At 45.2% G+C, this 26,232-nt stretch overlaps 2 protein-coding genes across 4 annotated transcripts in view; both read left to right on the forward strand.

The window, feature by feature from the left end:
* Positions 1-246: 246 nt before the first annotated feature.
* On the forward strand, positions 247-19,908 carry nktr (natural killer cell triggering receptor). 3 transcript variants are annotated; one of them, XM_056583820.1, is made up of 17 exons: positions 247-836; positions 4,061-4,139; positions 4,739-4,813; positions 7,911-8,018; positions 8,113-8,157; positions 9,137-9,224; positions 11,093-11,122; positions 11,520-11,665; positions 12,167-12,356; positions 13,062-13,238; positions 13,349-13,436; positions 13,675-13,823; positions 14,060-16,705; positions 16,955-17,038; positions 17,175-17,228; positions 18,492-18,590; positions 18,830-19,907. In XM_056583820.1, the coding sequence occupies exons 2-17, from the start codon at positions 4,082-4,084 to the stop codon at positions 18,897-18,899; spliced, it is 4,107 nt and encodes a 1,368-aa protein (XP_056439795.1). In that variant the 5' UTR covers positions 247-836; positions 4,061-4,081; the 3' UTR covers positions 18,900-19,907. The 3 variants fall into 3 exon arrangements, with proteins under 3 accessions (XP_056439795.1, XP_056439796.1, XP_056439797.1); XM_056583821.1 differs by lacking the exon at positions 247-836 and adding an exon at positions 844-1,195; XM_056583822.1 differs by lacking the exons at positions 247-836; positions 4,061-4,139; positions 4,739-4,813; positions 7,911-8,018 and adding an exon at positions 8,449-8,472 and having other exon boundaries at positions 18,830-19,908.
* Positions 19,909-20,575: 667 nt separating this feature from the next.
* Positions 20,576-26,232, forward strand: part of zbtb47b (zinc finger and BTB domain containing 47b) — a 34,153-nt gene continuing 28,496 nt past the window's right edge. Inside the window, exon 1 of the mRNA XM_056583824.1 lies at positions 20,576-20,927. Within this exon, the coding sequence (XP_056439799.1) occupies positions 20,925-20,927 (3 nt within the window). The 5' untranslated portion in view covers positions 20,576-20,924. The remainder of the gene's footprint in view (positions 20,928-26,232) is intronic.

Raw genomic sequence — 26,232 nt, forward strand, 5'->3', positions numbered from 1 at the left:
TTCCGGTCACCAATTTAAGCATTGCACAGTCTTGCTGTACGTGCAATTAAATACAATGTCAAGTTGAGTTGTTTGTTTTCGAGCTGGTTTGCTAAAGAGGCTAATGGAGATAAATAATTTACTAAATACTGAATAACGTTGACTACCCAATGAGAAACTGGAACGCTTTAGGGTTCTAGGAGCCAGGAAATTGCGTCACGTTCTCGCTACAGCAGGTCCGCCGTACCGGCGTACCATACAAATGGAGAGCACCATTCGTATAAGACCGGTGTTGTGTCGAGATGTGTTTCCCCTAGTCCCCGCCCCCGTCCGAAATTACCCGAAAAGGCCCTCTGTTCCATAGGAAAGGAGGCTCACACATCTTTCAAATTCATACTGCTGACTTATTTCCCCACAAGAGATAAGTGCTGTGATTTTCAGGCTGATATCATTCAATTTGACCATTTAGAACAGGGGGAACGCATCCTGACAGCTTGGAATATTACTGTCAGATACTGTTCCCCCTCTGTTCCATAAGAAAGGAGGCTCACACATCTTTCAAATTCATACTGCTGACTTATTTCCCCACAACAGATAAGTGCTGTGATTTTCAGGCTGATATCATTCAATTTGACCATTTAGAACAGGGGGAACGCATCCTGACAGTCATTATCTGGGACTAGGGGAAACACATCTCGACGGGGAAACAGATCTCGACACAACACCGGAAATGAAGTTGCGCTAGACCGTGATAACGATACAAACCAGGACCCTCTCCATCTAAGTAAAGCAGGCTTCCGGACAGCAGTCAGAGACCAACAGCTCGCCAGCTACCCGACGGCTGCTACTATATACAGGTGTGTATTGATTAATTCGTGGAACAGTAACAATTAACCAGAAGGGATTATGTTTTGATTTTGGACAATGTCTTATAAATTAGGTTGCTTTGTGCTGATCGTTTCTGCTCTTAAGTCCCGTTGAGGACGGAAGTGGTCACAGACGGTTAGCTAGCTACCATGCTAACTGATGGGGCTGTCGAATAATAACCTACGTTACGTATTTACTGTAGTCTAGGATAGATATGGCTATAACATATTAGAAGTGTATGATCGGGACTATTTAAGTCATTAGCATCGTTACACAACAACCGGAAGAGGTAAAGTCGAGCCCTCACATCTCTTCATGGGTCTCCACATCTCAGGGGTTAGGTTGGACTGTGAGTTAGTTACACTGTACACAACATAATTTCATGTGTCTCTACATCTCAGGGATTGGTCTCACTGTGAGTGAGTACCTGGATTTCAGACAACATGAAGTGGTACTTTTTACAAATGACAAAATGAATCAAAGCTCTTTTTTTTGGCATGTTCTTACTGACATCTAGAACTAATTCTGCTGGTGGTTATTAACTTGGTCTAATCCTGACTAGATGACGTGTTGTCTAGTTAACCTGGTTGATTCCTGACTAGATAACGTGTTGTCTATAATTAACCTGGATTTGTCCTGACTAGATAATGTGTTGTCCAACCTGGTTTAGCCCTGACTAGATAACCTTTTGTCTCTAATTAACCTGGTTTAGTCTGAAGATAAGTTCCGTTGTCTATAATTAACCTGGTCTAGTCCTGACTAGATTCATGTTGTCTATAGTTAACCTGGTTTAGTCCTGATTAGATAACGTGTTGTAACTAACCTGGATTATTCCTGACTAGATAACGTCTTGTCTATAGTTAACCTGTTTTAGTCCTGACTAGATAACGTGTTGTCTATAATTAACCTGGTTTAGTCTGAAGGTAGTGTGTTGTCTAATTAACCAGGTTTAGTTCTGATTAGATAACGTTTGGCTATAATTAACCTGGTCCCTCTCCGCACGACAATACAAGACCTATAACCTTCAACAGGGTCAGGCATCCTGCTATAACTTGCTATTAATACAACCCTCGTGCCACAACACCCCATCTGTCCCTGATCCCTGGGTATTGAAATGGATGCGGTGTGTAGTTGAAGTCTGCTTCGCTGTTGTATATACGTGTAGCCTATTGTTGTTTGTAAGGGTTGAGGGATTTTCACAAAAGTGCTTATGTCAAAACTTTTGAGCAGACGCTGTCAAAGTATAGGGAAAGTAGGGATTCCCAGTCCTAGCCAGGGCCAGCCCAAGCCTTTTGGGGGCTCTATTAGAATTAGGGCCCCCAAGCCTTTGCAAGCCTGTACTTGATGATTATTGACACAAACAGCATACCATGTTTCATTATAAATTGCATTAATACAGGAATGGATCTTTATTGGCCTGGGCAAAGACGCATAAAGACCCCCCTCCTTCAATTGGTGCAAAAGTGGGTGTAAATGGGGGAGCGGGGTGGAACTGGGGGTCCTCCCCAAGTGTGAATTTCGTAGATTTGATTTCCTGTGTTGTGGTGCATCTCTGGGGGATGGCCAGCTGAAGATGGGCAATAACTTAATTCGTTCGGATTCATAGCCTATAACCTGACTTGCACGGCCTGCACATGCTAACAGATATCACACTGGGTTTAGATTTCCCCAAACCATAAGCCTACTTTAAAAGCCTATATTTTGTATTCACAGTATTTTTGAAGTCCATAATTGATAACATAAATTCAGGGTTCCACACAGACTTTGTGGCATAAGCAGAATTTCAGGATTTAGAGGGCTTTTAGATATATCACATCGCATATCCTGTGATATTTACCTTAGGGGCCCCATTCAGACATCAACCCATAACCCATTTTGTATTGTTAAAGGGACACTCTCGTGTAATATTTTCAGTCATTTATTACCTCAAATCAACGTATTCATTGAATCATAAATAAGTCCTCATTGGTGTAAAATTATCTCTGCCAAAAATCTCACTTATCCTCCTGAGAGAAGAATAATGAATATGTAGTTACATAGGACGGGTAAGCTTCATGTAGGCTTCCATGTTCTTCAGGTCTATGAACTGCCGAGAGGTACAAAAAGCACTCCGTCGTACAGGAAATGCAAACGCGTTTTCACTCTGAGCCAGCGTGAATGATGACTGAAATAATTCACTATCTTGCTCGAGGAATAATTACTCATACATCATTAGCTTGCACTAATGATTCAATGCAGTTTGACATTTTTTTGAAATAACGAACCTCATCATCACTCGAATGACGCGATGAGGTAGTATTGGATGTCATGTAACAGCTTCTTGGCACATACTGCCCACCGTAGTTTTTGAACAAGCGAGCACTATTAGTTTGCCCGATAGAATTCGCCCGATACACATCTACATTCACTTTATATGGGATTTTGTTTTCCCGTCGCTTTTGGTGTGAACGCACAATGAGTATGCCGGCGGCGGCAAAAATAAACAGATTACGTGCCAATTTGTATTCGATGTTCGCGACAGGGGCATTTTATACATCCCCTGGAGAACATCTCGCGATACATCGCATATATTCGATATATCGCCCAGCCCTACATCCCTGTATTAATATAGTTATTTACCCAAAACCAGTGTCTTTTTAACATCAAGGGTACTGAAATCAAATCACTAATCTATTATAATCGAGTTAAAATAAATAAAATAACCTCAACACACGATTTGGTGCCCTCTGGTGGCCAAGGGGCCCCTAGCAGCTGCTTAGTTTGTTTATGCCTCAGGCCCGCCCTGGTCCTAGCAGCCTCCTGTGGAACATTCTGTTCCTATAGTTGGACTCTTGCTTGGGCTTCTGTGTAACACTTTATCTTATAAGGCTAGCCTTACGCTTTCCTTCCCCACATGTAGCTGTATGTATAGCCTTTTTCTGGTTGGATATCCAACCCGGTACAACCTGTTCTTTAGCTCTTCTGTCACATTGTCACATTAGACCGGCTGTGAAAACAGGGAGGGGTTGCACTGAATTGTTTTGCATACTGTTGCATATTGACTTCACTGATATGTCCCTCTCTCTCAACCTCCCTCACTCGAGACGTGCCTCAAATCTTATCCGTGTAACACACACTTTGTTTTGATGTCTTCCCAGTTCCCACGTTGGGTAGTTTCAACGGGAGTGACCCCATCTAGCTGGTTAATTTGTTGGTGCTTTTATACTCTTTTTAGGTCGGACTGACTTTGACCACGATGGGCATAAAAGACCGGCCTCAGTGCTACTTTGATGTGGAGCTCAACCGGGAACCTGGTAAGAGATTCTGAAGGCTTCATGGTGTTGAAGACGGTGTATGGGTGTCTCATTCATAAATAATCCCATACCTAGAAAACGGTTTGTTGTTACTGTTTGGATTACAGGCTACTTGTTCATTGTGCAGTATGTCAGTTTGTTATTTGCATCCCAGATTCAGTTGGTTTGTTCTTTGTTTGTGTGTATTTATGTTAAGATTGAGTCTCTTTTCACCGGTATGTAAGTGGTGTCTGGTCTTGATTGAACAGAACATTATTATTCAGGAATATAATGGTAGATTATTATTTCTGGAAAAAGATAGGTCCAGAACTATCGATATAGTTCTGGACCTATCTTTTGCCAGAAATAATAATCTTTATAGAGTAGGTCCAGAACTATATATATGTATATATATAGTTCTGGACCTACTCTATAAAGATCCACTTCATTAGATGGTATATCTTCATGAGTGAAGGTGTGGTCTGAGTGCCCTTTGAGTGGGTTCCCATGAAGGCCACCTGTTCAACACCTTTAAATGCTATTTGGATTGTATTGATTACATTACTTTGTGTTGTATGTATTTAATTTTTTACATCTTCTTTCTTTTCTTTTTTCTGCAGTTGGGCGAATCGTTTTCCAACTGTTCTCCGACCTCTGTCCCAAGACAAGTAAAAACTTCCTCTGTCTCTGCACAGGCAAGTACTTTGTGGTCTAATTCACGTACTAAAGTGATTACCTCCACTGCTTATTTATGATGCTTTTAAATACCCCTAAATCTTAATGATGTTCCTGTTTACTCAACTGGATATGAAGGAAATTAACTGAAATTAATCATTATGGATGGGAGCCTGATCCTGAGAAGGTGAGGGGGTCCCACCATGCCATGATAACACTGAAGGGCACGTGAGAGACTCCATAAGATGAGATGCTCACACAATAACTAGACAGTGGACTGTCCTGGTGGTAAGGGATGGCCCTGTGCTCCTCTGAGGGTGGTCCCACTGACTGGGCTGCAGCCCTGTATGACATGGTCGTAAATCTGGAGAGAGCAGACAAATCAATCCTGCTTCTCGTTTTATTCACCCTCACTGGCCGCCAGCTACATAATGGCAGAAGGGGGCGGGGTCTGAGAATTGGAGAGAGTTAATTGGTTGGAGCCTTGCTTTCCAAACAGGCATCCATACCAAGACTCTCTCTGTGTCTCGGCCTCCATCTCCCTTTTCCAGGCCTGGTTGGCCCTTGCTCTCTCTGAACTTACCAATGTATCCTTTATTTTGTCTGGTTGGTCGGAGTGTTTCCTTTCCTAGTTGGTCAGGTATCCACAAAGTACAATATCTTTCTGTCGCTCTCACCCACCCTAGCTTTCTTCCTATTGGCTGGGTTCCCCTTGCTCTCTGAAGGATCTCCAATGTGTCCTTTTTCTTCTTGTAACAACCTGCCCCTTCTTGTCATTCGGAAACCAAATCATTGCCTCAATTGTTGGAATCAAAAAGCAGGCCCCACTATCAAACAGACCAGTTACACAGCCAACTTTCTGTGTACAGGGAGCCCTCTCTCTCTCTCTCCCTCTCAGACACCATAAAGCTCTCCCGCCACCCCTCCTGTGTCCTAAGTGGAAACAGGAGTTTGATCTCATGTCTCCAGGCCATGTCTTGAAGGGGCAGGCCTTTTTTAAAACCAACCGTGTTTTAGCTTGGGGAACCTTAACTGTGCGTTCACATCAGAAGCGAATTGAGCTGCCAAATCACCGGAAGTCATTCACTTTCTATGGGCAAGAGCAACCAAAGCGACACAAGCGTCTAACGCTACCAGTGGCAAAAGGTTAGCGACCAGAGCGACAAATTGTTGAAGACGGCTGAACTTTATGCAAACAACTGACTTGTTTCAGCGCCAAAATACTGACAGCCAATCGGAATGTAGACGCTCTTCGCTTGCGTGGATCCCAGGGAACACCGAACACCGGCACTTTGGTTCCTACCTACTTTGTTGGTTCCTACTGACTGTACAAAATGTTGACTGCAAAATTAATCGCGGCTGTAACTGGGCACCCGGTGTTGTAGGATCCGAGCCTTTTTCATTTCAGAGATCGCATCAAAAAGGCTCTGGCATGGGCGGAGGTGTCATGCTTGGTTGGTTGGTCTGGTGTGTGAGTTAATGAAACGTTTGAGATTATTGTAAAATAGGCGCGATGGATGCCTGCTAACCGAGATCCTAGCATACTAATCATCCTTGCTCTGAATGGGACGATATCGTTTTCAAATATCGAAAACACATGTGTTGTGCAAAGGAATAATACTGTGGCGAGCAGCACGGGAAGGACGAGACGGGAGCCCAGTTTCAACCAATTATGCAGTTCCGTACCCCATAAACCGCACGACTATGGACTGCTTTTATTAACGACCAACGAACATAACAGAAACACGAGATCACACAACAATGGAACTACACACCATTAACCCCACTTAACCTAGTAACAAACAAGTGACTTCAAAAAACCCTTTCATCAACTGAAAACACTTAACTCCCAGGATCCCCTACGCGACCACGGAGGGGTCGCCACAATATGTTGTGCAAAGGAATAATGCATGCATAATAATGCAATAATAATACAAATGAATAATGCACAGAACAAACGTGTCACTTCAATGCAGTTTAATAGAGGATAGACAGCTGACAAATGACCATTTAGCAGACGCTTTTATCTAAAGCGACTTACAAGAAGTACATTTGTCATAAGAAGTGAAACAATATATCGCTGTCAGTGACAGTGATAATGACAGCTGTGATTTCTGTTATGTGTATTTATAGAAAATATTTGCGATCTAGAGCATTCGTATTTGAGCGGGAATAATTTTAATTTGCTCTCCATACCACCAATCTAACCAACCAATCGCGTGTAGTCATGCTTTAAACAAACCACCTTTTTGAAATCGTCACATACACAAACTAATCAACAAGACGAGGGATAAATGACAAGGGATATATCTCTTGTCTTTTATCCCTCTATTCCCCACTATTCACGGAGCCTGAGGTGAATCATTTTTAATTAAATAGTCTAGAGATAAATAGATAAATATGTTCCACTATTTGCCTTGCGGAGCCAGCCAGTCCTGTGCACGTACGCAAATTAGCCATGTGCTCCAATGTCAATTTGTTTGACGAATGAGTGCAGATCATGACTTGCAGATCATCAACAACTTTTTTTTGTTCTCGGTTGTAATTACATTTTAGGAGTTTTTATATAAATATATATATTGGAGGGGAATCACTGTCCTACTTGCTGTCGAAGCACTTTATCCAACAAGCAAAACCGTCTCTGCAATATGGCCAAAGTATATGGGAGTTCACTCTTTGATATGGCTGTCTGTACTAAAAGCATACGGCTCCTTTTTAAATGCGTCTGCAAAATTGAATTGTAAGTCATGAGCGACTTGAGCGACAAAAGCGAACAGAAATATTCGCAGCGGTACTTTATGAGCGACCAAAGCGTCTTTGCAGCTTTTGATGTGAAGGTACAGTAACAAGGAAATGGCTTTAAAAGGTAATCAAGTTTGTTAGCACTCTCCCCGCCCCCACAACCATTCATCAAAATGTGCTGGATTTGCCTCATGTGGGGGGGTTAAACAGGGTAGGCAGTGCTCATCAACACTCTTTATTTGGTGCACCCGACCGCTCCAGGTTTCATGTAAATGAAACAAATTGTACAAAGGCACCTTTTTAAATAGGCTCAGACCAGTTGTTCTTTCTGTATAAAACACAATTAACGCTATGTCATGTTTCCTTTGTTTGCAGGAGAAAAAGGAACTGGCAAAACCACAGGGAAAGAGTTGTGCTACAAAGGCTCCACGTTCCACAGGGTGGTGAAGAACTTCATGGTCCAGGGAGGAGACTTCACTGAAGGTGAACCCAGACGTTTGTCATTGCACCACATAGTAGGTGAAAGAGGCACCGTAACGAATCCTCATCATACAAGTTTTTCTGTTTCTTTCTATAGGCAATGGAAGAGGGGGGGAATCGATATACGGGGGCTACTTTGAAGGTGAGCAGGAAGTGGTTTATTGTGTCTCAAGGCTCATTAGGTTGCCAAGTCCTCGATAGTGGCTCTGTTTGAATGTGCATATTAGTGGTAGACCCGGTCTCCTTGGAGTTGATGTTTTTGTATGTATTCTTTTCACCCAACCCTCTGAACTCTGACCTCTGCAGTCGGGTTTGGACTTTGTGTAGGGAAAGTAGTGAGCTCTCAAATCAGCATGGAGGCTAGGCATTCTCTCTTCATTGAAAGCTACGATCTTTCCTGCCTAAAATTTTCAACATATTCTTTTATTTATAGAGTGGTCTTTTGCAAAATGAGAAGGTAAGACACCACGCTCAGTAACACCACCCACAAATGTCCCGCCCAAGTTCACCAGCTCCTTCTAAACCTTGATGTATCAGTCCAAATGTAAACTGTATTATGTAAAACCATGCTACTGCTGGACGTTGTAATGTTCATATATATTTACACACACACACACACACACACACACACACACACACACACACACACACACACACACACACACACACACACACACACACACACACACACACACACACACACACACACACACACAGGGTCTTTTAAAACCTTGGCAATTTATTTAAAGATCCATTACAATTCATAAAGGCTGTAAAGCAATCAGCTTTTTTAGTCATAAAATGTCCACAATCTACTTACCCTCACTACTTTCTTATTACACTGGAATACCTAATTTTAGGCCTTTTCTTACATCAGGTATGTTGGATAAATAATACCTTCTTAGGACAATTTCAAAGGTTGTTATTATTAGCTTCACAAAGTACCTACTCTTAACAGGCCACCGAGAGAGGTAAGCTCCTTTTAACCACCATGTCGGATGAGATCTTCCACTCCACATTACTTATTCTACATCAGCCTTTAGTGGTAGTCCTCCAGGAACTAGTCTGGGCCCGTTTGTGAGACCTTCTTCCCTCTGTTTCCCCTCCTTCCCTTCCCTCAGACGAGAACCTCCTTCTCAAACACGACAAGGCCTTCTTGCTGTCCATGGCCAACCGCGGCAAGGACACCAACGGTTCCCAGTTCTTCATGTGAGTACCAGCCCAGTACTCAGACGGTGTGCGTAGCGTTCCTTCTCCTGTCGGACCTCATCTAGATCTCCGACTGCACACTTTGTGCTCATCTTTTTATTGGACTATCACGCATGGCAGTTGAGAGATAGGAGTTTTGGGGTTTTGTTGACTTGATTCTCGTAGTTTTGATTTGTCAGGTCAAATGTGTCATTTCAAGTCAAGTCCCAATAAGCATAACCCTGCCTCCGACCCTCTATTAGTTAGAATTCACAGAATACAGAGAAACATCGACTCTCACCTACAAATGTGTTACATTTTCTCTCCACACGTTTTCTGTAACATTTGCAGAAACTCTAACATCCTGCCCTTCCAAGGTAATGTGTCTCTCCAAGGCTGTGGTCTCTCTCTGTATTCCTCTCTTTGTCTCTCTTTCTCTTTTTCTGTCTCACTTACTTGATTTATTCACTACTCTGTAGGGTTGCAAAATTCCGGGAATTTTCAAAGTTGGAAACTTTCCATGGGAATTAACAGGAATTTATGGGAATATACAGGAATTTACAAAATTGAAGGTTGGCTCTTAACAGGGGACTTAAATATAGTTGGGGAAAATATTAGTGCCGTCAAGCGATTAAGATATTTTATCGCGATTAATCGCAAATCTTTTTTCTATGCTAAATATCCCTTGATTTCTTTGTCCCATTAATTGTTCTAATTTTAATGCTCTTATCAACATGGAGAAGTGCATCGGCTTGCCTTGTGCAAATGTTTTTTCGATTGATAACAACATTGGCATATACTGATCAAAACAGGACGATACAAAAAAAAGCCTATAGTGCAATTATACGATGAACATACAAACATACTGCCTTGAACATAGCAGTCAGGCTACTGCTTCTTTGTTTTGAGCCAAAAAAAAAAAAAGGGTTAGGGTTTTTTATAATAAATTGCGTTAATCGCGCGATAAAAAAATTAACGCCGTTAAAATTGGTTTGCGTTAACGCCGTTAATAACGCGTTTAACTGACAGCACTAGAAAATATATTTTAGCATTATCTTGACTAACACAACCAGATTTCATGCAAGTAAACTTGAATATCTATGCTATTCCTCAATCACGCTAGCACACTGCTTACTGCAGGGCTATTGAGACCACGCCCCCTACATGCACTGTGCATTCCTCCATCACATGTGCACTGATGACTTCTAGAAACCTGGACCACACTTTTGAGCCCAGAGCATATTTAACTCAAAGTTCATGTTTTTGTTCTTCAATGAAAGATTAAAATAATTAAGACTTGTTAGTTACTTAGAAATAAATCTGCTAAAATTATGTTTTTCAGGTTTTTGTAGTCTTTAAATGTTTTTTTTGCTTGCTGTGTCTACTTATAACAATATAACTAATTCATTTATGCTTGGATATGATACAGTTAGATTAAATTACCCCAATTCCCATTAATTCCGATTTTAAATATTTCTAAAATTCCCAAGTTTAACTTCCCATGGTCATTTGCCGGAAAGTTTCCGGAAATTTACCGTAAATTTTCCACCCCTTTGCAACCCTACTACTCTGTATTGAGAAAAGTTGTGTTGTGTGCAATTACCTTTTTGTAACAACAGCAAGAAACAAACCAATCATTCAATGTGATTGAGAGCATTTCTATGCGTGTCACCCAGCGTCCAGTCGAGATCAGTGGTTATTCACCATACTGGGAGTTAAGGGAGCTCATAGGAAGCATAATTTTCTTACATCCATGTTGATTAAGTCATATATTGTGTGGTTATTCCCAAGGGGAACTTGATGTATACTAATTGGGGCCCTGTCCCTGTCCCCCCACCCCCTTGTTTCATGACCTTCCCCTTGTTGGCTTCTGGATGCTCTTCACACAGTACTACCAAGATGGCGCCTCACCTCGATGGGTAAGCCAAACCGACAAACTTTTTAATAAGTGATTATTGAACACACTGAATCACCAGGAAATATTGTGTCATGCATTCAAGTCCTCTTGTCTAGCCTCAAGTGCTCATGCTTATTAAGTCCCAACACCATATCCCCCCCTCGTCCTCCATATACCAGGCTGGTACTATTTTACCCTACTATGTAGTCCTTTAACTTAGTGAGTTACCGTATGGATACAGCTGATGAATGAGCCGGTAGGTCTTGGAGAAACTCTTCAAGAAGGCCTGCAGTAGTGGACGTTAGGGTTGAACCCAGAGCCCTTCCTGCTAGAAATCAATCACAAACCACTGCCCAGTCCCCACCTGCTGGTGCTGGTGGACAGATGGATCAGGATCCAACCCTCCTTTCCTCTCCCAGGGTGCACGTGGTGTTTGGGCTGGTCATCTCCGGCTTCGAGGTGATCAAGAAGGTGGAGGGTCTGAAGACGGACTCGGCCAGCCGGCCCTACGCTGACGTCAGAGTGGTGGACTGTGGGCAGCTCTTCACCAAGTCCGCCAACGACGGTGAGCGCTCGCAACGCTGTCTACACTGCCTAATGGTCAAACGCTACTACGACACAGGAATCATTGCCCTCGTTGGCTGATTTTGCTTTGATAGTCTTTTCAAATTGGCTTTGTGTAATTAGATTGTTACTGCGTTAAGTTCACCTCCTAGTTAGCCGCTAATGTTTATGCAGAACATTACAAGGCGTTAATTATATTTAATCATTAACCATAAACAGCATCGGCCGTAGTGTAAAATATGGTGCAATACTATTGGGCATGAAATGTTTTTGTAAATAGATCAATCAAATTGGGTTCCATTGGTATTGTTTTATAATAATATATCCTGTACTATCCTTTAGAAAACAGAACGAAAGCCTGCAACAATATAATGATTGTGTTTTTGAATTAATGTATAGTACCCAGTGGGCCAAAGAACTCTGGTGCCTATCAATGTAACTGGGTCATGTAGTGTAGTATTCCCGGTCTTTCCACCATTTAACACCACCTTTATTTCTTCAGTGCTCGAGGGCAAGAGAAAGCGGGCCTCTCAGTGTGCAGACCTGTCCCAGAGCCGCCAGGGGTCTTCCTCTGGCTCGGACCCCCACGGGGAGGCTGGCACGCGCACGCGCTGCAAGCGCAGGAGGCGCAACGCAAGCAATCGCTCGGAGAACACAACCATAAACAGTGACCCAATCCTCTCCGATCAAGGGTAACCTCACTGTTAGTTCATGACCTTACGTAGCCCATATACTATGACCACGCCCTCTCCGATACGGGGAAACCTGGGTGTTTGTTCATGACCTTATGTATCCATCCGGAGGGAAACCTCCTACCAGCCTCCATTTATCGTATTTATGATGCAATTGTCCATTGTGTTGAAGCTGTATGTGCTATATGTAAGAGTCCAGAGCTCATATTTAAGAAACAGCACCGTCATGAGTAAGTGAAATGCGTAGTGACGATCTCTGTCTGAGGGGATGCACAATGTATATTTTAGTCGGCTCCCGCCATCGCTTCAGGGTTGGTTTGGGGAATCCGTCTTTCTGGGCAATCAGAGGTTTGTGTGAAATGCATCAAGGGAGTGGGGGAGCAGGGAAGGAGGGGACATGGTTTTTGTTGTTAGGTTAAAAAACATACTCTCTCCTGCTTTTTTCTGCTCTCAACTCTCAGATTTTACCTAAAGAACCTTTTTTAATGCACCCTTCTTTTCTCCAAAGCAAAATACAGTAGAGTTGGGAAGGAAACATGGAATTAATGAGCAGGTAGGGGCTTGGCATCTGGCTCATGGATGCCTGCAAACTCCCTAGCCCCTAGACTATCCTCTTCATTCATGAGCAGTCCATAGTGAAGCACACCCATGGTCTTCTAGTTAGAGGATGAGTTGTTCACAGCCTTGTCGTTGGTATTCACACAGTCCCGTGGAGGGGGACCTGGAGGAGGGAGGGTACGATGAAGACGAGGAGGGATGGAAGGAGCATGTTGGGAAGAGGAGCAAAGCTGTGGTGAGGCCGGAGGAGATTCCACCCGTCCCAGAGAACCGCTTCCTGCTGAGGCGGGGCATGGCGTTGCAGGAGGGGTTGCCAGATCTGAGGTCAGTCGGTTCTATAGACATGGAGGAACCAAGTCCACTTTTCCATATATGGATTGGAAATTGCCATTATCATTTTAAGTAGAGTGTAACGTGCTCAAGTCTTTCTGTAGAACGGAGCATGACGAGTCGTCTGTGCCATGTGACCTGAAGCCCACGGTCACCAAGTCTGGGCGCAAGATCAAGGGAAGAGGGACAATGGTAGGATCCCTGTCCAGAGTGGATGCTTCTCTGGTTTCACAAGCAGATATGTCAGAGAGTACTCGTGTAGAAGGGTTGTATTCATTGAGAAAAAAATGATTTATTCCTTGGCAATCGATGTAAGATCATATCAATATGTGCAATTAATTGACATTCATTTGTGCAACTCTATTCTTGGACTCTATATTGTGGAAAGCGTCTGTTCTTTTTAAATGGTAATAGTTTATTCTTTCTTCAGAGATACCACACTCCCACTCAGTCCAAGTCTCGCTCGGCCTCGGCAGAGGAGCCAGGCAGCAGCGAGACCCCGCCCCACTGGAAGGAAGAGATGAAGAGGAGCCAGGTGTACCACCCCCCCAGCGCCGAGAGGTGGAGCCGAGGGGACCGGTAGGACCACATCACAGCCTTTACCTAACGTCTTCTGGAGTTCAAAAACCTAAAGAATAAATCAACTTGACATTTGTTCAGAGTAGCTAAAGAAGTAAACAGAGTAGGTCAGTGCAAGTGCATAGTTGGAACATAACTTATTTAGTTGTGATGTAATGTATATGACTCATTCAACAATATGAGGTGAATGTCTGTCCTACTCTGAGAAACTCTTTAATTCCTCTTTAACTGAACAGGCTGAATGACCATTCTTCAACCAGATGGGGCGACAGGAGTGACTCTGCATGGTCCCGTTCCCAGGACGGCTCCCCTGGCCAGGAGTCCAATCGGTCCAGCCTACACCTCCCAGCCAAAAAGGAGAAGAAAAAGTCAAAGCGCAAGAAAAAAAGCAAGAAACGAAGGCATGCCAAAAAGAAGTTCTCCAAGAGCAAGCCTCCGGAGCCGCTCACCTCGGGGAGTGAGCGGTCTCTTTCCTCAGCCAGACAGTCCCAGCTAAGGGGACCTCTCTCAGCTCCCTGTCCTGGACGCACACTGTCCAGTAAGAGGTCATCGCCTCCTTCCTCCAGAAAGTTGCGCTCCTACTCCCGGTCCAACACATCCAGCCATTCCAGATCTCAGAAAGGGTCACGGTCCTACTCGAGATCAAGAAGTTTATCGAGATCTAGAAGCCGTTCTAGGTCGCTTTCCAGATCAAGATCTCAGTCCTATTCCCACTCTCGTTCTAGATCCAGGACGAGAGCGCGATCTAGCTACAGATCCAGGTCTGTGTCATGCTCCAGGAGGAGGACTTCCTCTAAATCTCCCAGAAAAAGTAACGAGAGCAAGTTGAGGACACGGAAATTGACTCAAGTGCAAGCAAAGATTCCAGAGCCCAAAGTCCCACCTGTGGCGGGTGTTCCTACAGTTCCAGTTCCCGAAACTGTCCCGGTAATCCCACTCAGTGACAGTCCTCCACCCTCTCGCTGGAAGCCAGGTCAAAAGCCCTGGAAGCCGTCCTATGTCAATATTCAGGAAATGAAAGCAAATCCAGGCTCCACTCCCCCGTTCCCCTCTGGTCAGGAGCCTGTTGTTGGGATGGTTCTGGTCCAAACAGTAGCTACCCCAAAGATTACCCAAGGGGACTCGCAGAGTGGGTACAGTCCCAAGGCCCGCCGACCCCCAACACAGCGCTCCCCCAGCGGTTCCTCAAGTGGCTCCTCCAGGGGTCGGTCGTACAGCCGCTCATTCAGTCGCTCCCGGAGTGGGGGTAGATCTAGGTCGGGGTCTAGGTCTCCCCATAAACACCGCAGCAGATATGCAGTGTGTAGCGGATCAGACTCCAACCACGACTCACACAAGAGGGGTAAAGACAGGAAGAAGTCTATGGAAAAAGAGTGGAAGAAATATTACAGTTCTCTAAAGAGAATCAAGAATTTAGATAAGTACATTTCCCTTTCTTGTAATCAAAGTCCCAATTCAGGTGCCATAACGGGTGGTGAGAACAGCCCGAATGTCAATGGTACGAAAAGTGAAAGAGTATCATCTATAAAGGGGGAGGAGAACCATTCTGAAGGTCACCAGGTAAAGCGTACCAATTCAATGTCCAACCCGAACAGCAGGTCTGAATGGGACAGCGATGGAGACAAAGAGGGCCAAGCAAACAGTACTGGTGCAACTCAGAAGCCCAACCCAGGAGCCAGTGAAGCCCTTCAGAGAAAGCTGTCTGTCCTGGCTGGGTGGGATTCAGACAGCGATTCTGAACACCTTCTAGCCAAGACCTCAGCCTCTGAGAAGGAGGAAGGGGAGGCCAGCTCGGAGTCGGAGCGAGAGGCTGGCTCCAAGCCTGGATCAAAGGCTCTTCCCAGGAGCGCAAAGAAGGTCACCCACTTGGAGAAACGCAAGAGCAAGAAGTCCAAACGCAAACATAAACGCAAAAGGAGAGGAGAGACCAAATCTGGCTCCGGACACCCCAAGGACAAGGCAAAGAGATCCAAAAGGAAACGCCACAAGTTGAAGGAGACCTTTCACTGGCAGCCACCTTTAGAGTTCGGAGAAGAGGATGATGAGGTCGAAAACCGGAAAGAGAAACGGGCAGAGAAGCATAATATATCTGGAGTTGAAAGCACTAAAACACCTGACCATGTGCGTAGCAAGGAACACAATATCCCTGCTTCTGGTAACAATGGTTCGACAAAAACTCCATCCAACCGGAGAGAAGAACAGGTGCATCTCAGACCAAGAGGCTCTGTCCATGAGAATCACCCCAAAGAGAAACTGCTTGATCATCCATCCTCCAACAGTATCGCCCAGGCTCAGACTTCATCAGCGGATGATATGGACATCTGTACTCCGGAGCATGATACTGAGTCCATAGTAGAGCCTGTGTTAAACACAACTCCTGATTCAACCCTGACAACTATTATCAACTCGGTGAGTAAGACCACCCAGGACGACACGCTTCATAACCAAGTTCCACCCCCGGCAATCTTTGACATCAGTTCCCACTGCGCAGCAGTGGGAACTATTCTGGACCTGAAATGGAAGCCCTTGAAAGGAACGACGCCGTTAGCGTTAGCCAGTCTTCTGGCGGTCTCCTCTAAGAGCAGCCGCCCGGCGGAGCACCTGACGCCCCGGTCCCAGGGGGTCAAGATGGAGATCAAAAGCAAGAGCCGGGTTCGACCAGGCTCCCTCTTCGACGAGGTGCGGAAGACGGCCCGGCTCAACCAGAGGCCCCGGAACCAGGACAGCTCCAGTGAAGAGGACTCCCAGGCTGGGTCCAGGGAGGAGTCCCACACACCCTGGAAGTCCGGTTCCATGTCCAGCCACCGGTCTCGCTCCAGAAGCCGCTCCCTTTCCTACAGCAGGTCTAGAAGTAGATCTCGCCGCTCCAGCTACAGCTCCAGGTATGTGATGGCTCATCCTGGAATCCAAAGTGGACCATACGGGCCTGGGGGAGGGATTAGGGTTTTTCATGTCGGAGCTCATTTAATTTATCATTTAATCAAAATATCCTCCTGATCGAGGTCTGTAGTATGTTTTGTTGAGAAGAAGGGTACTTTGTTGATACGTTTAAACTTTCATCTTGAACCTGGGCCTTTGTTACCTCCAGGGATTTCAGGTGACCCCCTGTTTTGATTGACTTGTCTTCACAGCAGTCGCAGTAGGAGTCGGAGGAGAGGCGGCCGGAGGCGCTCACGCAGCCGCAGCAGCACGTATCGGAGCTACCGCAGTCACAGGTATCCTGGCCAGGGACGAGCAGTGCTGCTCAGGTCCTCACCGCTGCCCTGCAGAGTCTGGGACTGCCCCTCCTCACATGATAACGGATGTTTTATTCACTTGAGTAGCGTCTAACAGCGGTCGTGTTCCCCGCAGACGGACCTACAGCAGGAGCCACTCCAGGAGTCGGTCCTACACCAGGAGGTCCAGGTGAACTATTGAACTCCTTCAGGGCTTGACGCAGAGGAACAACTCATTCTATTCTGATGAGCAATAGAAGAATACAATGGGTGGTGTTAGCCCCACCACAACATGGACAGCTCCATCTCTCCATCTAGTTAACGCTGTGTCACAGACAACAGGGGTTCTTATTATAATAGTAATTATACTTTGAACAGCAGTGAAACTAATAAGCTACTCATTAATGCATCAATGATCATTGAATAGTCCTGGCTAGTGCATATAGACACATTTATTACATTAGGGTACTCAAGTAGAAATGATGAGGGGCCACAATTTTTTTTTTCAGTGACTCAAGGGGCCGGTCGGTATACGTGTGACTGAGGCCGATATATGCTCTGTTTTAGACGTAACGCGTAAGCACGTAAGATACATAACCCCCCCTTGCGCGGTAAAATATCCCCCCTTACGTGCTTAAGTGCGTCGGCCAAAATTCCTGACTATGCGACTAAAACACTACGGCCCTACGCAGCTCGCAAAGACTGTGATTGGCCAGCTAACCACATCCTTTCAGGAGTCTCACATTTCCTGTTTTACAGCATAATAGCGCCATTTTTAAAAGGCTGTGACAGAAGCGAATGAAGAATTTTGAAGAAGGAGAAGAAGAAAACACAAGAACGTATTTTTTTGTTTATATTTAATTATAAATATAAACAAGCCAGCGATTTCCACTTCCACGCCCACAGATTTGTTCGTTGCTCCCCCTACTGTTCTGGCGGAGAATCCCCTTGCAACACGCGCAATCCTTAAGGAACCTTAAAGGAACCGTAAATCAAAACTTGTCTAAAACAAGTCCCTTGTGTAAATTACGTGCTTACGTCTCTGCGTCGAAAACGACCCTAAATCGGCCTTGACTGCTGCTGAGATGGACTGTCTGCCTCGAGTTTGGGAGGGCTGGAGCGGTCTGTGGGCTGGTGTGCTATCTGTTTATCGTTGCAACCCCCAGCCTCGTATTGAGATCGCGGCGCGCGGTTTCAAAATAAGAGCGCCCAGCACGATTTTTTTTTTATTTTATTATTTATTTTTTTAATAATTAAAACAACTTTTCAAAACAGCTCGAGGGCCATTAATAGACACCCCGCGGGCCACAAAAGGCCTGCGGGCCGCTACTTGAGTATGACTGCATTAGAACATTGAAGTAAGATAAAAACTAGGGGCATGGGGAGGATTATCCAATCAACGTACTGCATTCATATTATCCCACCCAAACTAACGGTGGCCGTGGGGTCGCAGGTCGGACTCTGATGACAGTGCCTCCTCCAGGAGCGCCAGCAGGAGGTGCAGGCGCCGCCGGAGGAGCCACAGTGACCGCAGTTCGGAGCGGCGCTCGTGGTAAGACCCCTCGAACCGTCACCAGGGGACGGCCAACGGAGACCACAGCCTGGGACTAGGGGGAGGGGCAGGATGTTAATGCATTGAACTCAATCACACTCGTCAACGCAATTTAGAAGCAGAGCCTGCTGAAGGGTCACTCGGCCCTGGGGGAGCTAGACTTCAATTGGTCAGTCCATCTGTCTGTGTGCTCCTTCATTGTGGTGAGGTGTGAGTGTAATCCCGTGCTGTGCCTCCAGGTCCTCTCCCTGGTCTAGCCGTAGCTCCTCCAGACACAGGACCCTCAGCAGGGGCAGCCGGTACAGCTGAGGCCCAGAACCAGACACCCTCCTCTCTGGATGTCTGGAGACCACGTGGACCAGCTCTACCAATCATCAGGGAATGTTCTACGATCCGTTTCTTCCAGAATATTATTTTCGGACTGTCTTTGTTTTTACTACCTTCCCCACAAGTTAAAGGAACGTCCCTCCCTGTAAATGTTTGTAAATATTTTTGATTGTAATTTCTTTATTAATTGTTAATAACCAAATTGTCAGGACTCTCTATATATATATATATATATATATATATATATATATATATATATACTTTTTTTTTTTTTTAACCTCTACCACAACATGGTGAACAGGGTTGAAGAGAAGCGCCATACCCTTCCCAGGGTCAATTGCTTTCTCTAAATATTTTTTTACTGATTTCAAAGCATTTTTTTTCCTCCTCAAACCTAACTGCAAACCTACGATCAGTTTGTAGGAGCTTTTATTGTTTGTCTTGGTTAAGAATGTAGCCTGCTGTGTTAAATAGGATGACTCTAATTTGAAATAGATTTGTAACATGGAGACCAAATAAACAGTCCCAACCTGAAATTCTTTTCTGTGTGGTTTGTAGGAGAATTGCATAGCCTAGAACCGTGGTACACTCATGACATTTCTTAATTCAACATGTTTACTGTTGACGCGTCATTAACAAGCTGGAATTACAATAAAATAAATGAAGGCATATTTTGTGGATTAGTTAAACACACACCCTCCAAGGCTCAGCTCGTCAGATTGAAGGTTTTAATTGAAGAATCTCTATTCATTGTCTCTGCTATATATAATGGATTTAGGAGAATCCCAATAATGTAGCCGTCTAATTCTCCCCAAAGCCAAGCACTTCATCACAACGAGCGAGAGGCAGACAAACGGGATAAATTATTAATCGCGCTCTGAACTAATTGAAATCTGGTTCCTTCCTTGCCAATATTTGCATATCCTAAAAGCTCACTTTCTTCATCTCTCCCATGCTTTCACCATCCCCAAAACATTCAATGCTTTTCATATTTTGGCAGAAGCCTCCATCTCATTGGAAGTTCTGCTGGCTCGCTTCATCTCTGCTGTTGAGACAGTGTGCAGATACTCAATTGATATAAATATGTATTGTAAGTAGTAAGTAGGCTACTGTAAACTGATTTTTGTAGAATTGGTTATCAGTCTATGTTATGATAGTAGGCTAATATGTATTGTCATCAAGTATTATTCATCTGTGTTCACAATTAAAGTATAACGTGCAGGTGGTACATGCATATTACACCAATGCAATGTGATTTGTAATACAATCAATATAAGACCAGAAGAATGTATAGCGTAGTTCTAGTGCTGTCTGTTCAGTAAATGTCACGGAGGAGGACACCCTGTTAATGCTCTCATAGGCCTGTGGACAGACGTTCAGCCGTCCTCATATGCCTTCTCAGCATCACCGTCCAATGAACCTAGTGGGCTGTCGATGGATTATGAACGATGTGTTTGACCGCTTATATCACACAAGGGAACCTGGGTCAATATTTTCAGCCATCGCTAGGCCGGTATGTGCGTACGGTCCTCGGCGACCTCTGCGGTGTACTGATGTGACCCCAACACACACACCGGAGGAGAGGAGACGAGCGTGTGTCCGTCCCCCTGACGTCATAGCCGCCCTAAGCGCCGAGCGACGCGCCCGGTTCACGGTGACTGACGGGTCCGCCGTTTTCCAGACGTTAGTGTCCTAAGCATATCAAATAAATCCGAGTACACTACAAAGAAATCCGTCTGTCTCACAACTCCGTGGTATACAGTACCGTGTCCCTTTAAAATCCTCTGACTAAAAACCCATATGATCCCAGAGCTCCAATCACCAATTCCTTCTGCAAAAGCAGCCTCTGCATTCTGCTCCGTGTGAATGCTACTGGGGGGCAAGGACCGGGGAAGAGGGGAGAGCTGAAGAAATGTGAAATTCAACGATCCTTTTCATGGCGAACGGAAAGCAGATGCAAAGGGAGTTATACTGGGACTCCTGTGAGCCTCGACCCACCGGATCAAAATGGTAGGAGAGGAGCGGTTCATTTTCCTTTATTTTCTCTGTCCCTTTTTGAACGGTTCCAAATTTGGGCTACTCAGCAGGCCGACTCAAACTTGACATAGTTATGCATTAACACGATGTTGTGCCACTCGTAGTCAGACGTTGTCTTTTTGCAGTTATTTCTCATTGTGAAGTTCACAACTTGCATATATTTCACAAGTTGGCAAATTAACCTGCCAAAATAATGTCATTGGCCACAATAGGCACATTGTTGCAGAGAAAGAGTTAAATTCTTTCATATCAGGCAATAATAAGGTCGTGACGGGAGAATATTTGTAGAGATGAGGAGTAAGCGATTAGCGAAAGTCAACCGCCCTCTCCCTACTACCCCTATCTCTCCTCTACCACCCCTACCCTACTATCCCTAGCCCCCCTACCCTACCACCCCTTCCATACTACCCCACATAATCTACTACCCCTACCCCCGCCCCCCCTCCCACCCTACTACCCCTAGCCCTGCGACTACCCTACTACCTCTACTCCCCCAACCTACTACCCCTAGCGCCCCCCTACTAACCCTACCTCTCTACCATACTACCCCTGCCCCACTACAACCCCTATCTCTCCCCTACCCCCCACCCTACTACCCCTACCCTACTATCCCTACCCTACCACCCCTACTACCCTTACCTTATCCTAACACCCCTTCCATACTACCCCAAATACTGAACTACCCCCCCCCCCCCCCCCCCCCCGTCGTCGTCGTCCGTTGCTTGAGTGCATAAGAAAATGTTTTAAAGTAAACCTTTTGGAAAATACAAGTTTTGATTCCTATAGTGGAGCTGACACTCCAGATGTTAACATCTCTCCCAGGCCTCCTGAGAACCACTTCAAATGTGGACTCATTGTTACATTGTTATACACTGTAGGCTAGTAATGAAGTATGTGTGTAATATGTAATAGCTTTGTTTTGGGACAGTTTAAGGCCTACGTTGTTTGCACCATGAATGGTTTTCTGTATTATTTAGTCATTTCACTGCTTTTGGTGTTGCCTTCTATGATTGGCCTTCAAACTGCTAGATGACATTATGAAAGGCTTCCTCTCCCTACTGACCTCCAACATATTGATTCATTCCGGGATGTGTATTAGTTTACTCAGAGTACTTTTATACTCTTTCATGAAATGTATTGTGGCACATATCTGGTTCATGATACCACCCATGAACACGTCAGCACGTCTCCAGGGTCATGTCAGGATTCGTGGTGAGTGGGGGGGGGCACGTAGTATGAGCCCTGGGGCACCTCCTAGAAGCCCTTGTGCACCCCCTAGCAGCCCTTGTGCACCCCCTAGCAGCCCTGGTGAGTTGCAGCAGCCCAGTTGCAGCATCCCCAGGGCTTCGTCGTTGAAGCCCTGCTGGAGTAATCCCAGGGAGCGCGCACATCTGGAGGCCTAGCTTAATATGTGGGTCAGGTCGTTGAGGTCATCCTCAGTGCTCTGCTCGCCGCTGCTGTTTGGTTGGTTGGTTTTTAGAGAGGAGGATGACATGTTTGTTTCCATGCCGAGTCTGTGGTCCTTTTTGAAAGCTTGAGATTTTGATTGATCACTGATATTGACAGTGGCTCAACGCAAGCCCAGATATGGCTGATCCTGATGGAAAATTTCACCATCATATCCAATCTCTTGGCTGTTGTAGAAAAGCCCCTGAAACATTAACGTTCAGGCACTCTTGTCCCTGTGTCAATAGACAACCACCACGTGTAATGTTCACTCATGTTGCCAAAGAGAAAATATGAGGGATTTGGATGTTGGTGTGATAACTATCCCTGCAAGTCGTAATACCGTCAATGATGAAGGGTCTTTGGTGCGTGTGAATACCCTGATCAACAGAAGATTCCTTAAACATTGTAAAGATGTTTTATGTAACCCACTTATTCAGACCAACACCACCAGACATGCCTCTCTCTCTCTCTCTCTCTCTCTCTCTCTCTCTCTCTCTCTCTCTCTCTCTCTCTCTCTCTCTCTCTCTCTCTCTCTCTCTCTCTCTCTCTCTCTCTCTCTCTCTCTTTCTCTCTCTGTCTGTGTCTGTGTCCGTAATTCATGTGACAACGATCTCCCCGACCCAGCAACGGGCTCCTAAAACAGCCCGGCCCTGCAGGAGGGGGTCGGCTCTCCTTGGGAACTTGGACCTCAAGTTAAGGTGCTGCTGATTTATCACCTCTGGGATTAAAAAACATTAGGCGAGGCCTTTGAATAAAGCAAGGTCAAGATGACTGCTGGGCTTATGTTATCATTGCTTTAATAAAATAATTGGTGTTCTTGTGCGTTACATTGTATGGCAGAGTTTATGAAACCTATTTGATGTTGCCCTCTTCCGCTGTCTCACTCTTTCTCTCTGTCTCGCTGTTTTTTTCGCTGTCCTCTAATGTCTCTCTCTCTCTCTCTCCCTCTCTCTCTCTCTGTCTCTCTCTCTCTCTCTGTCTCTCTCCCTCTCTCCCTCTCTCTCTCTCTCTCTCTCTCTCTCTCTCTCTCTCTCTCTCTCTCTCTCTCTCTCTCTCTCTCTCTCTCTCTCTCTCTCTGTCTCTCTCTCTCTCGTTCTCTGAATAAATGCTTGTATAAATGCAGAGTTCCATTGTTTTTGAAAGCCGCTGCAGATCAATGTTTGAGACACAATGGTGCATTCTTATCTGACGAGAACAGCAACTGTGTGTGTTTTTAAAGGCCTGACTGAACTCGGCACCTCTCAGAGAAGTCCATTGCGGTCGAGTGTCGGTCGCACGTTGGGAGATCAACTCTTTTTGCTTGTTGTTCTCTGAGCTTTTGGGGGACTTTGGGCGGCCAGAGGACTTAGGGAGAGAGGTTTAAAAAACAGGGCCATGATGCAGCTTTCAGTGATTAAGAGGAGAGGTGGACGTGAAGGGAGGTACAGACACACACATACACACACACACACACACACAGTATTGAGACCAACATTAGCCCCATAATAATAGTTGAAATGTGACTGAAGATTATAATGTAAATACTGTTCCTTTAGCGGTCATTTATATGATGATGGCAGTATTACGGTACATCTCAAATCCGTTGAGGACCAGGTTCTTCACTTCAAAACCAATCAAAAGCCTTCCCCCAAAGTTCCAAGTCCCGCCCCCTATTCTCAAGCTCCGGACTGCCGCTGTGCCATGATTGGCTGTGACGGAGCAGCTGTGCTCAGCATGTGTCCCTTCTTACGCTAGTTCACCACTCTGTCCACAATGACCTTCTAATCAGACTAATTAACACACATGCACACGCACACATGCACATGTACGCTCTGAGGGGGTCCTGAGGGCTGTACAGGTGACAGAATGATGAATATATATCAACCCTTCATCCCCTCTAACATCACCTCCATCCCTCCTCCCTGGAAATGCTATGTTCAGCACCTCCCTAGGCTGGTACACTCATCATCTCCTCTCCTCTCTTTATCTTCTCTCCTCATCTCCTCCCCACTCCTCTCCTCTCTTTATCTCCTCTACTCTCCTTTATCTCCTCTCCTCTCCTCTCTTTATCTCCTCTCCTATCTTTATCTCCTTTCCTCTCCATCGCCGGCACTGTCATGTGACACAGTAGGTGTCAGGTAGCCATGTGTCTGTTCGTGTGTTGGTGCGTCATACACACACAGAGATGCCGCGTCACATTGCGAAACAGAGGGAGCAGTGTTGTGTCGGTGGAGAGCATGTGTCTGTGTGTCTGTGTTTTTTGGTTTTGTTATGTGCACGCAGATGATTGCCAGCTCTCTCTCTCTCTCTCTCTCTCTCTCTCTCTCTCTCTCTCTCTCTCTCTCTCTCTCTCTCTCTCTCTCTCTCTCTCTCTCTCTCTCTCTCTCTCTCTCTCTCTCTCTTTCCCTTTCCCTGACTCAGCCCTTGGTCTCTCCATTGGCCCAGAATCCAGGCCTTCTGGCGGACCTGTGCTTGGCCAGCCTCCCCTCTGATCGCAGAGGCAGCTCGTTAGCCTGTTTCTCCATCATAAACCTGCCCTGTCTCCCCTCAATCTGCACACTGGCTTCTCTGTCTGCTGGCCACTCTGTCTCCTGGACCATTGTCACTAACTCCATTTGAGTATGACTGGTATCATTTTGCACAAACATGAGGTTTTAAAGTTCTATATGTTTTATTATTAATATTTCTCACATTATTATTGTTATTATTAATATAGTCTGCCTTTAGAACAACGCTCCACCAGCCCTTCCTCGTTAGAGGCATGCATCCCAAAAAGTAAAAACAGTGCCAGTCAGTTTGGATCAAAGTGTCCCTGAATAGTAAACATTGCGGTTCAAACTCAACAGCATTCTCCGTCTGCTCAACGTCCAGAGAAAGGCCTTGTTTAGCGAGGCAGTGGTCATGGTGATGTTAGACTGATCTCAGAGACGCTGGACACGCTCTTGAGCTCTTTGTCAGGGCATCTCCATTTCACACATCTCTGATTGGCTGGTCACCTGTGGAGCATTAACATATCGATTGGAAGGTTTGATCAAAATGTGTTTTAAAGGATGTAACAACAAGCAGCGCTAAAGGCAAGGTTACATTTTGTACGGTTGAGGTTGCACTAGGATTTAAAACAGGGGGACAATAGAGAGCTGGATTAGTATACAGTGCTGTGATCATATCAGACCTCACTCAATGATAATAATTCATACAGAATATTTTAAATCAGATTAGGGTTTTGTTGACATGTTGTAATAACTAAACTGAATCATTAAAGGGGTAGTTCGGAATTTTGGACATAGGGCCTGATTCCGAAGTGAGCATTGGTATTCTATATCACTGGAGACAGTTTTCAACACATTTCATTCAGTCCTTCTAGTTGCAGGGTTCGCTCGTGCTAGGCTAGCGCAAGTCAACGGGCAATGCTAGCCTGCTATTAAAAACAGTCTTACCCACTCCACAGTACACCCGAGGTAAATCAATTATAACGACAGACTATACATCTAAATGTCTGTTTATAGAATAATGTTAGAAATAAAACCAACCTTGCATTGCATTGCATTTTGAGGGAATTGCGGGGTCTCAGCAGCAGTGTTTATATTCCTGTACGTAGGCTACGGCAGCGGCGGACTGATACCTAGGTTACCTGCCGCTGTCATTGCTACAAACGCAGAGTACAGTGAACGAAGGAATTCTACAAGCGTATTAAATTAGCAAGATATGGCCACGTTTGGAGGAGTTAGCGATGCATCTGCTTTTGAAGACGATTATGAGGAATTTGTTGTATCCAACAAACCGTACATGTACGAGCCGGTGTTTTGATGTCAAAGCCAGCAGCAACAAGCCACAGTTGAGTCCTTTCTGG

The sequence above is a fragment of the Gadus chalcogrammus genome, chromosome 23, assembly GCF_026213295.1.
Source record: "Gadus chalcogrammus isolate NIFS_2021 chromosome 23, NIFS_Gcha_1.0, whole genome shotgun sequence".
In the NCBI taxonomy this organism is placed as follows: Eukaryota; Metazoa; Chordata; class Actinopteri; order Gadiformes; family Gadidae; genus Gadus; species Gadus chalcogrammus.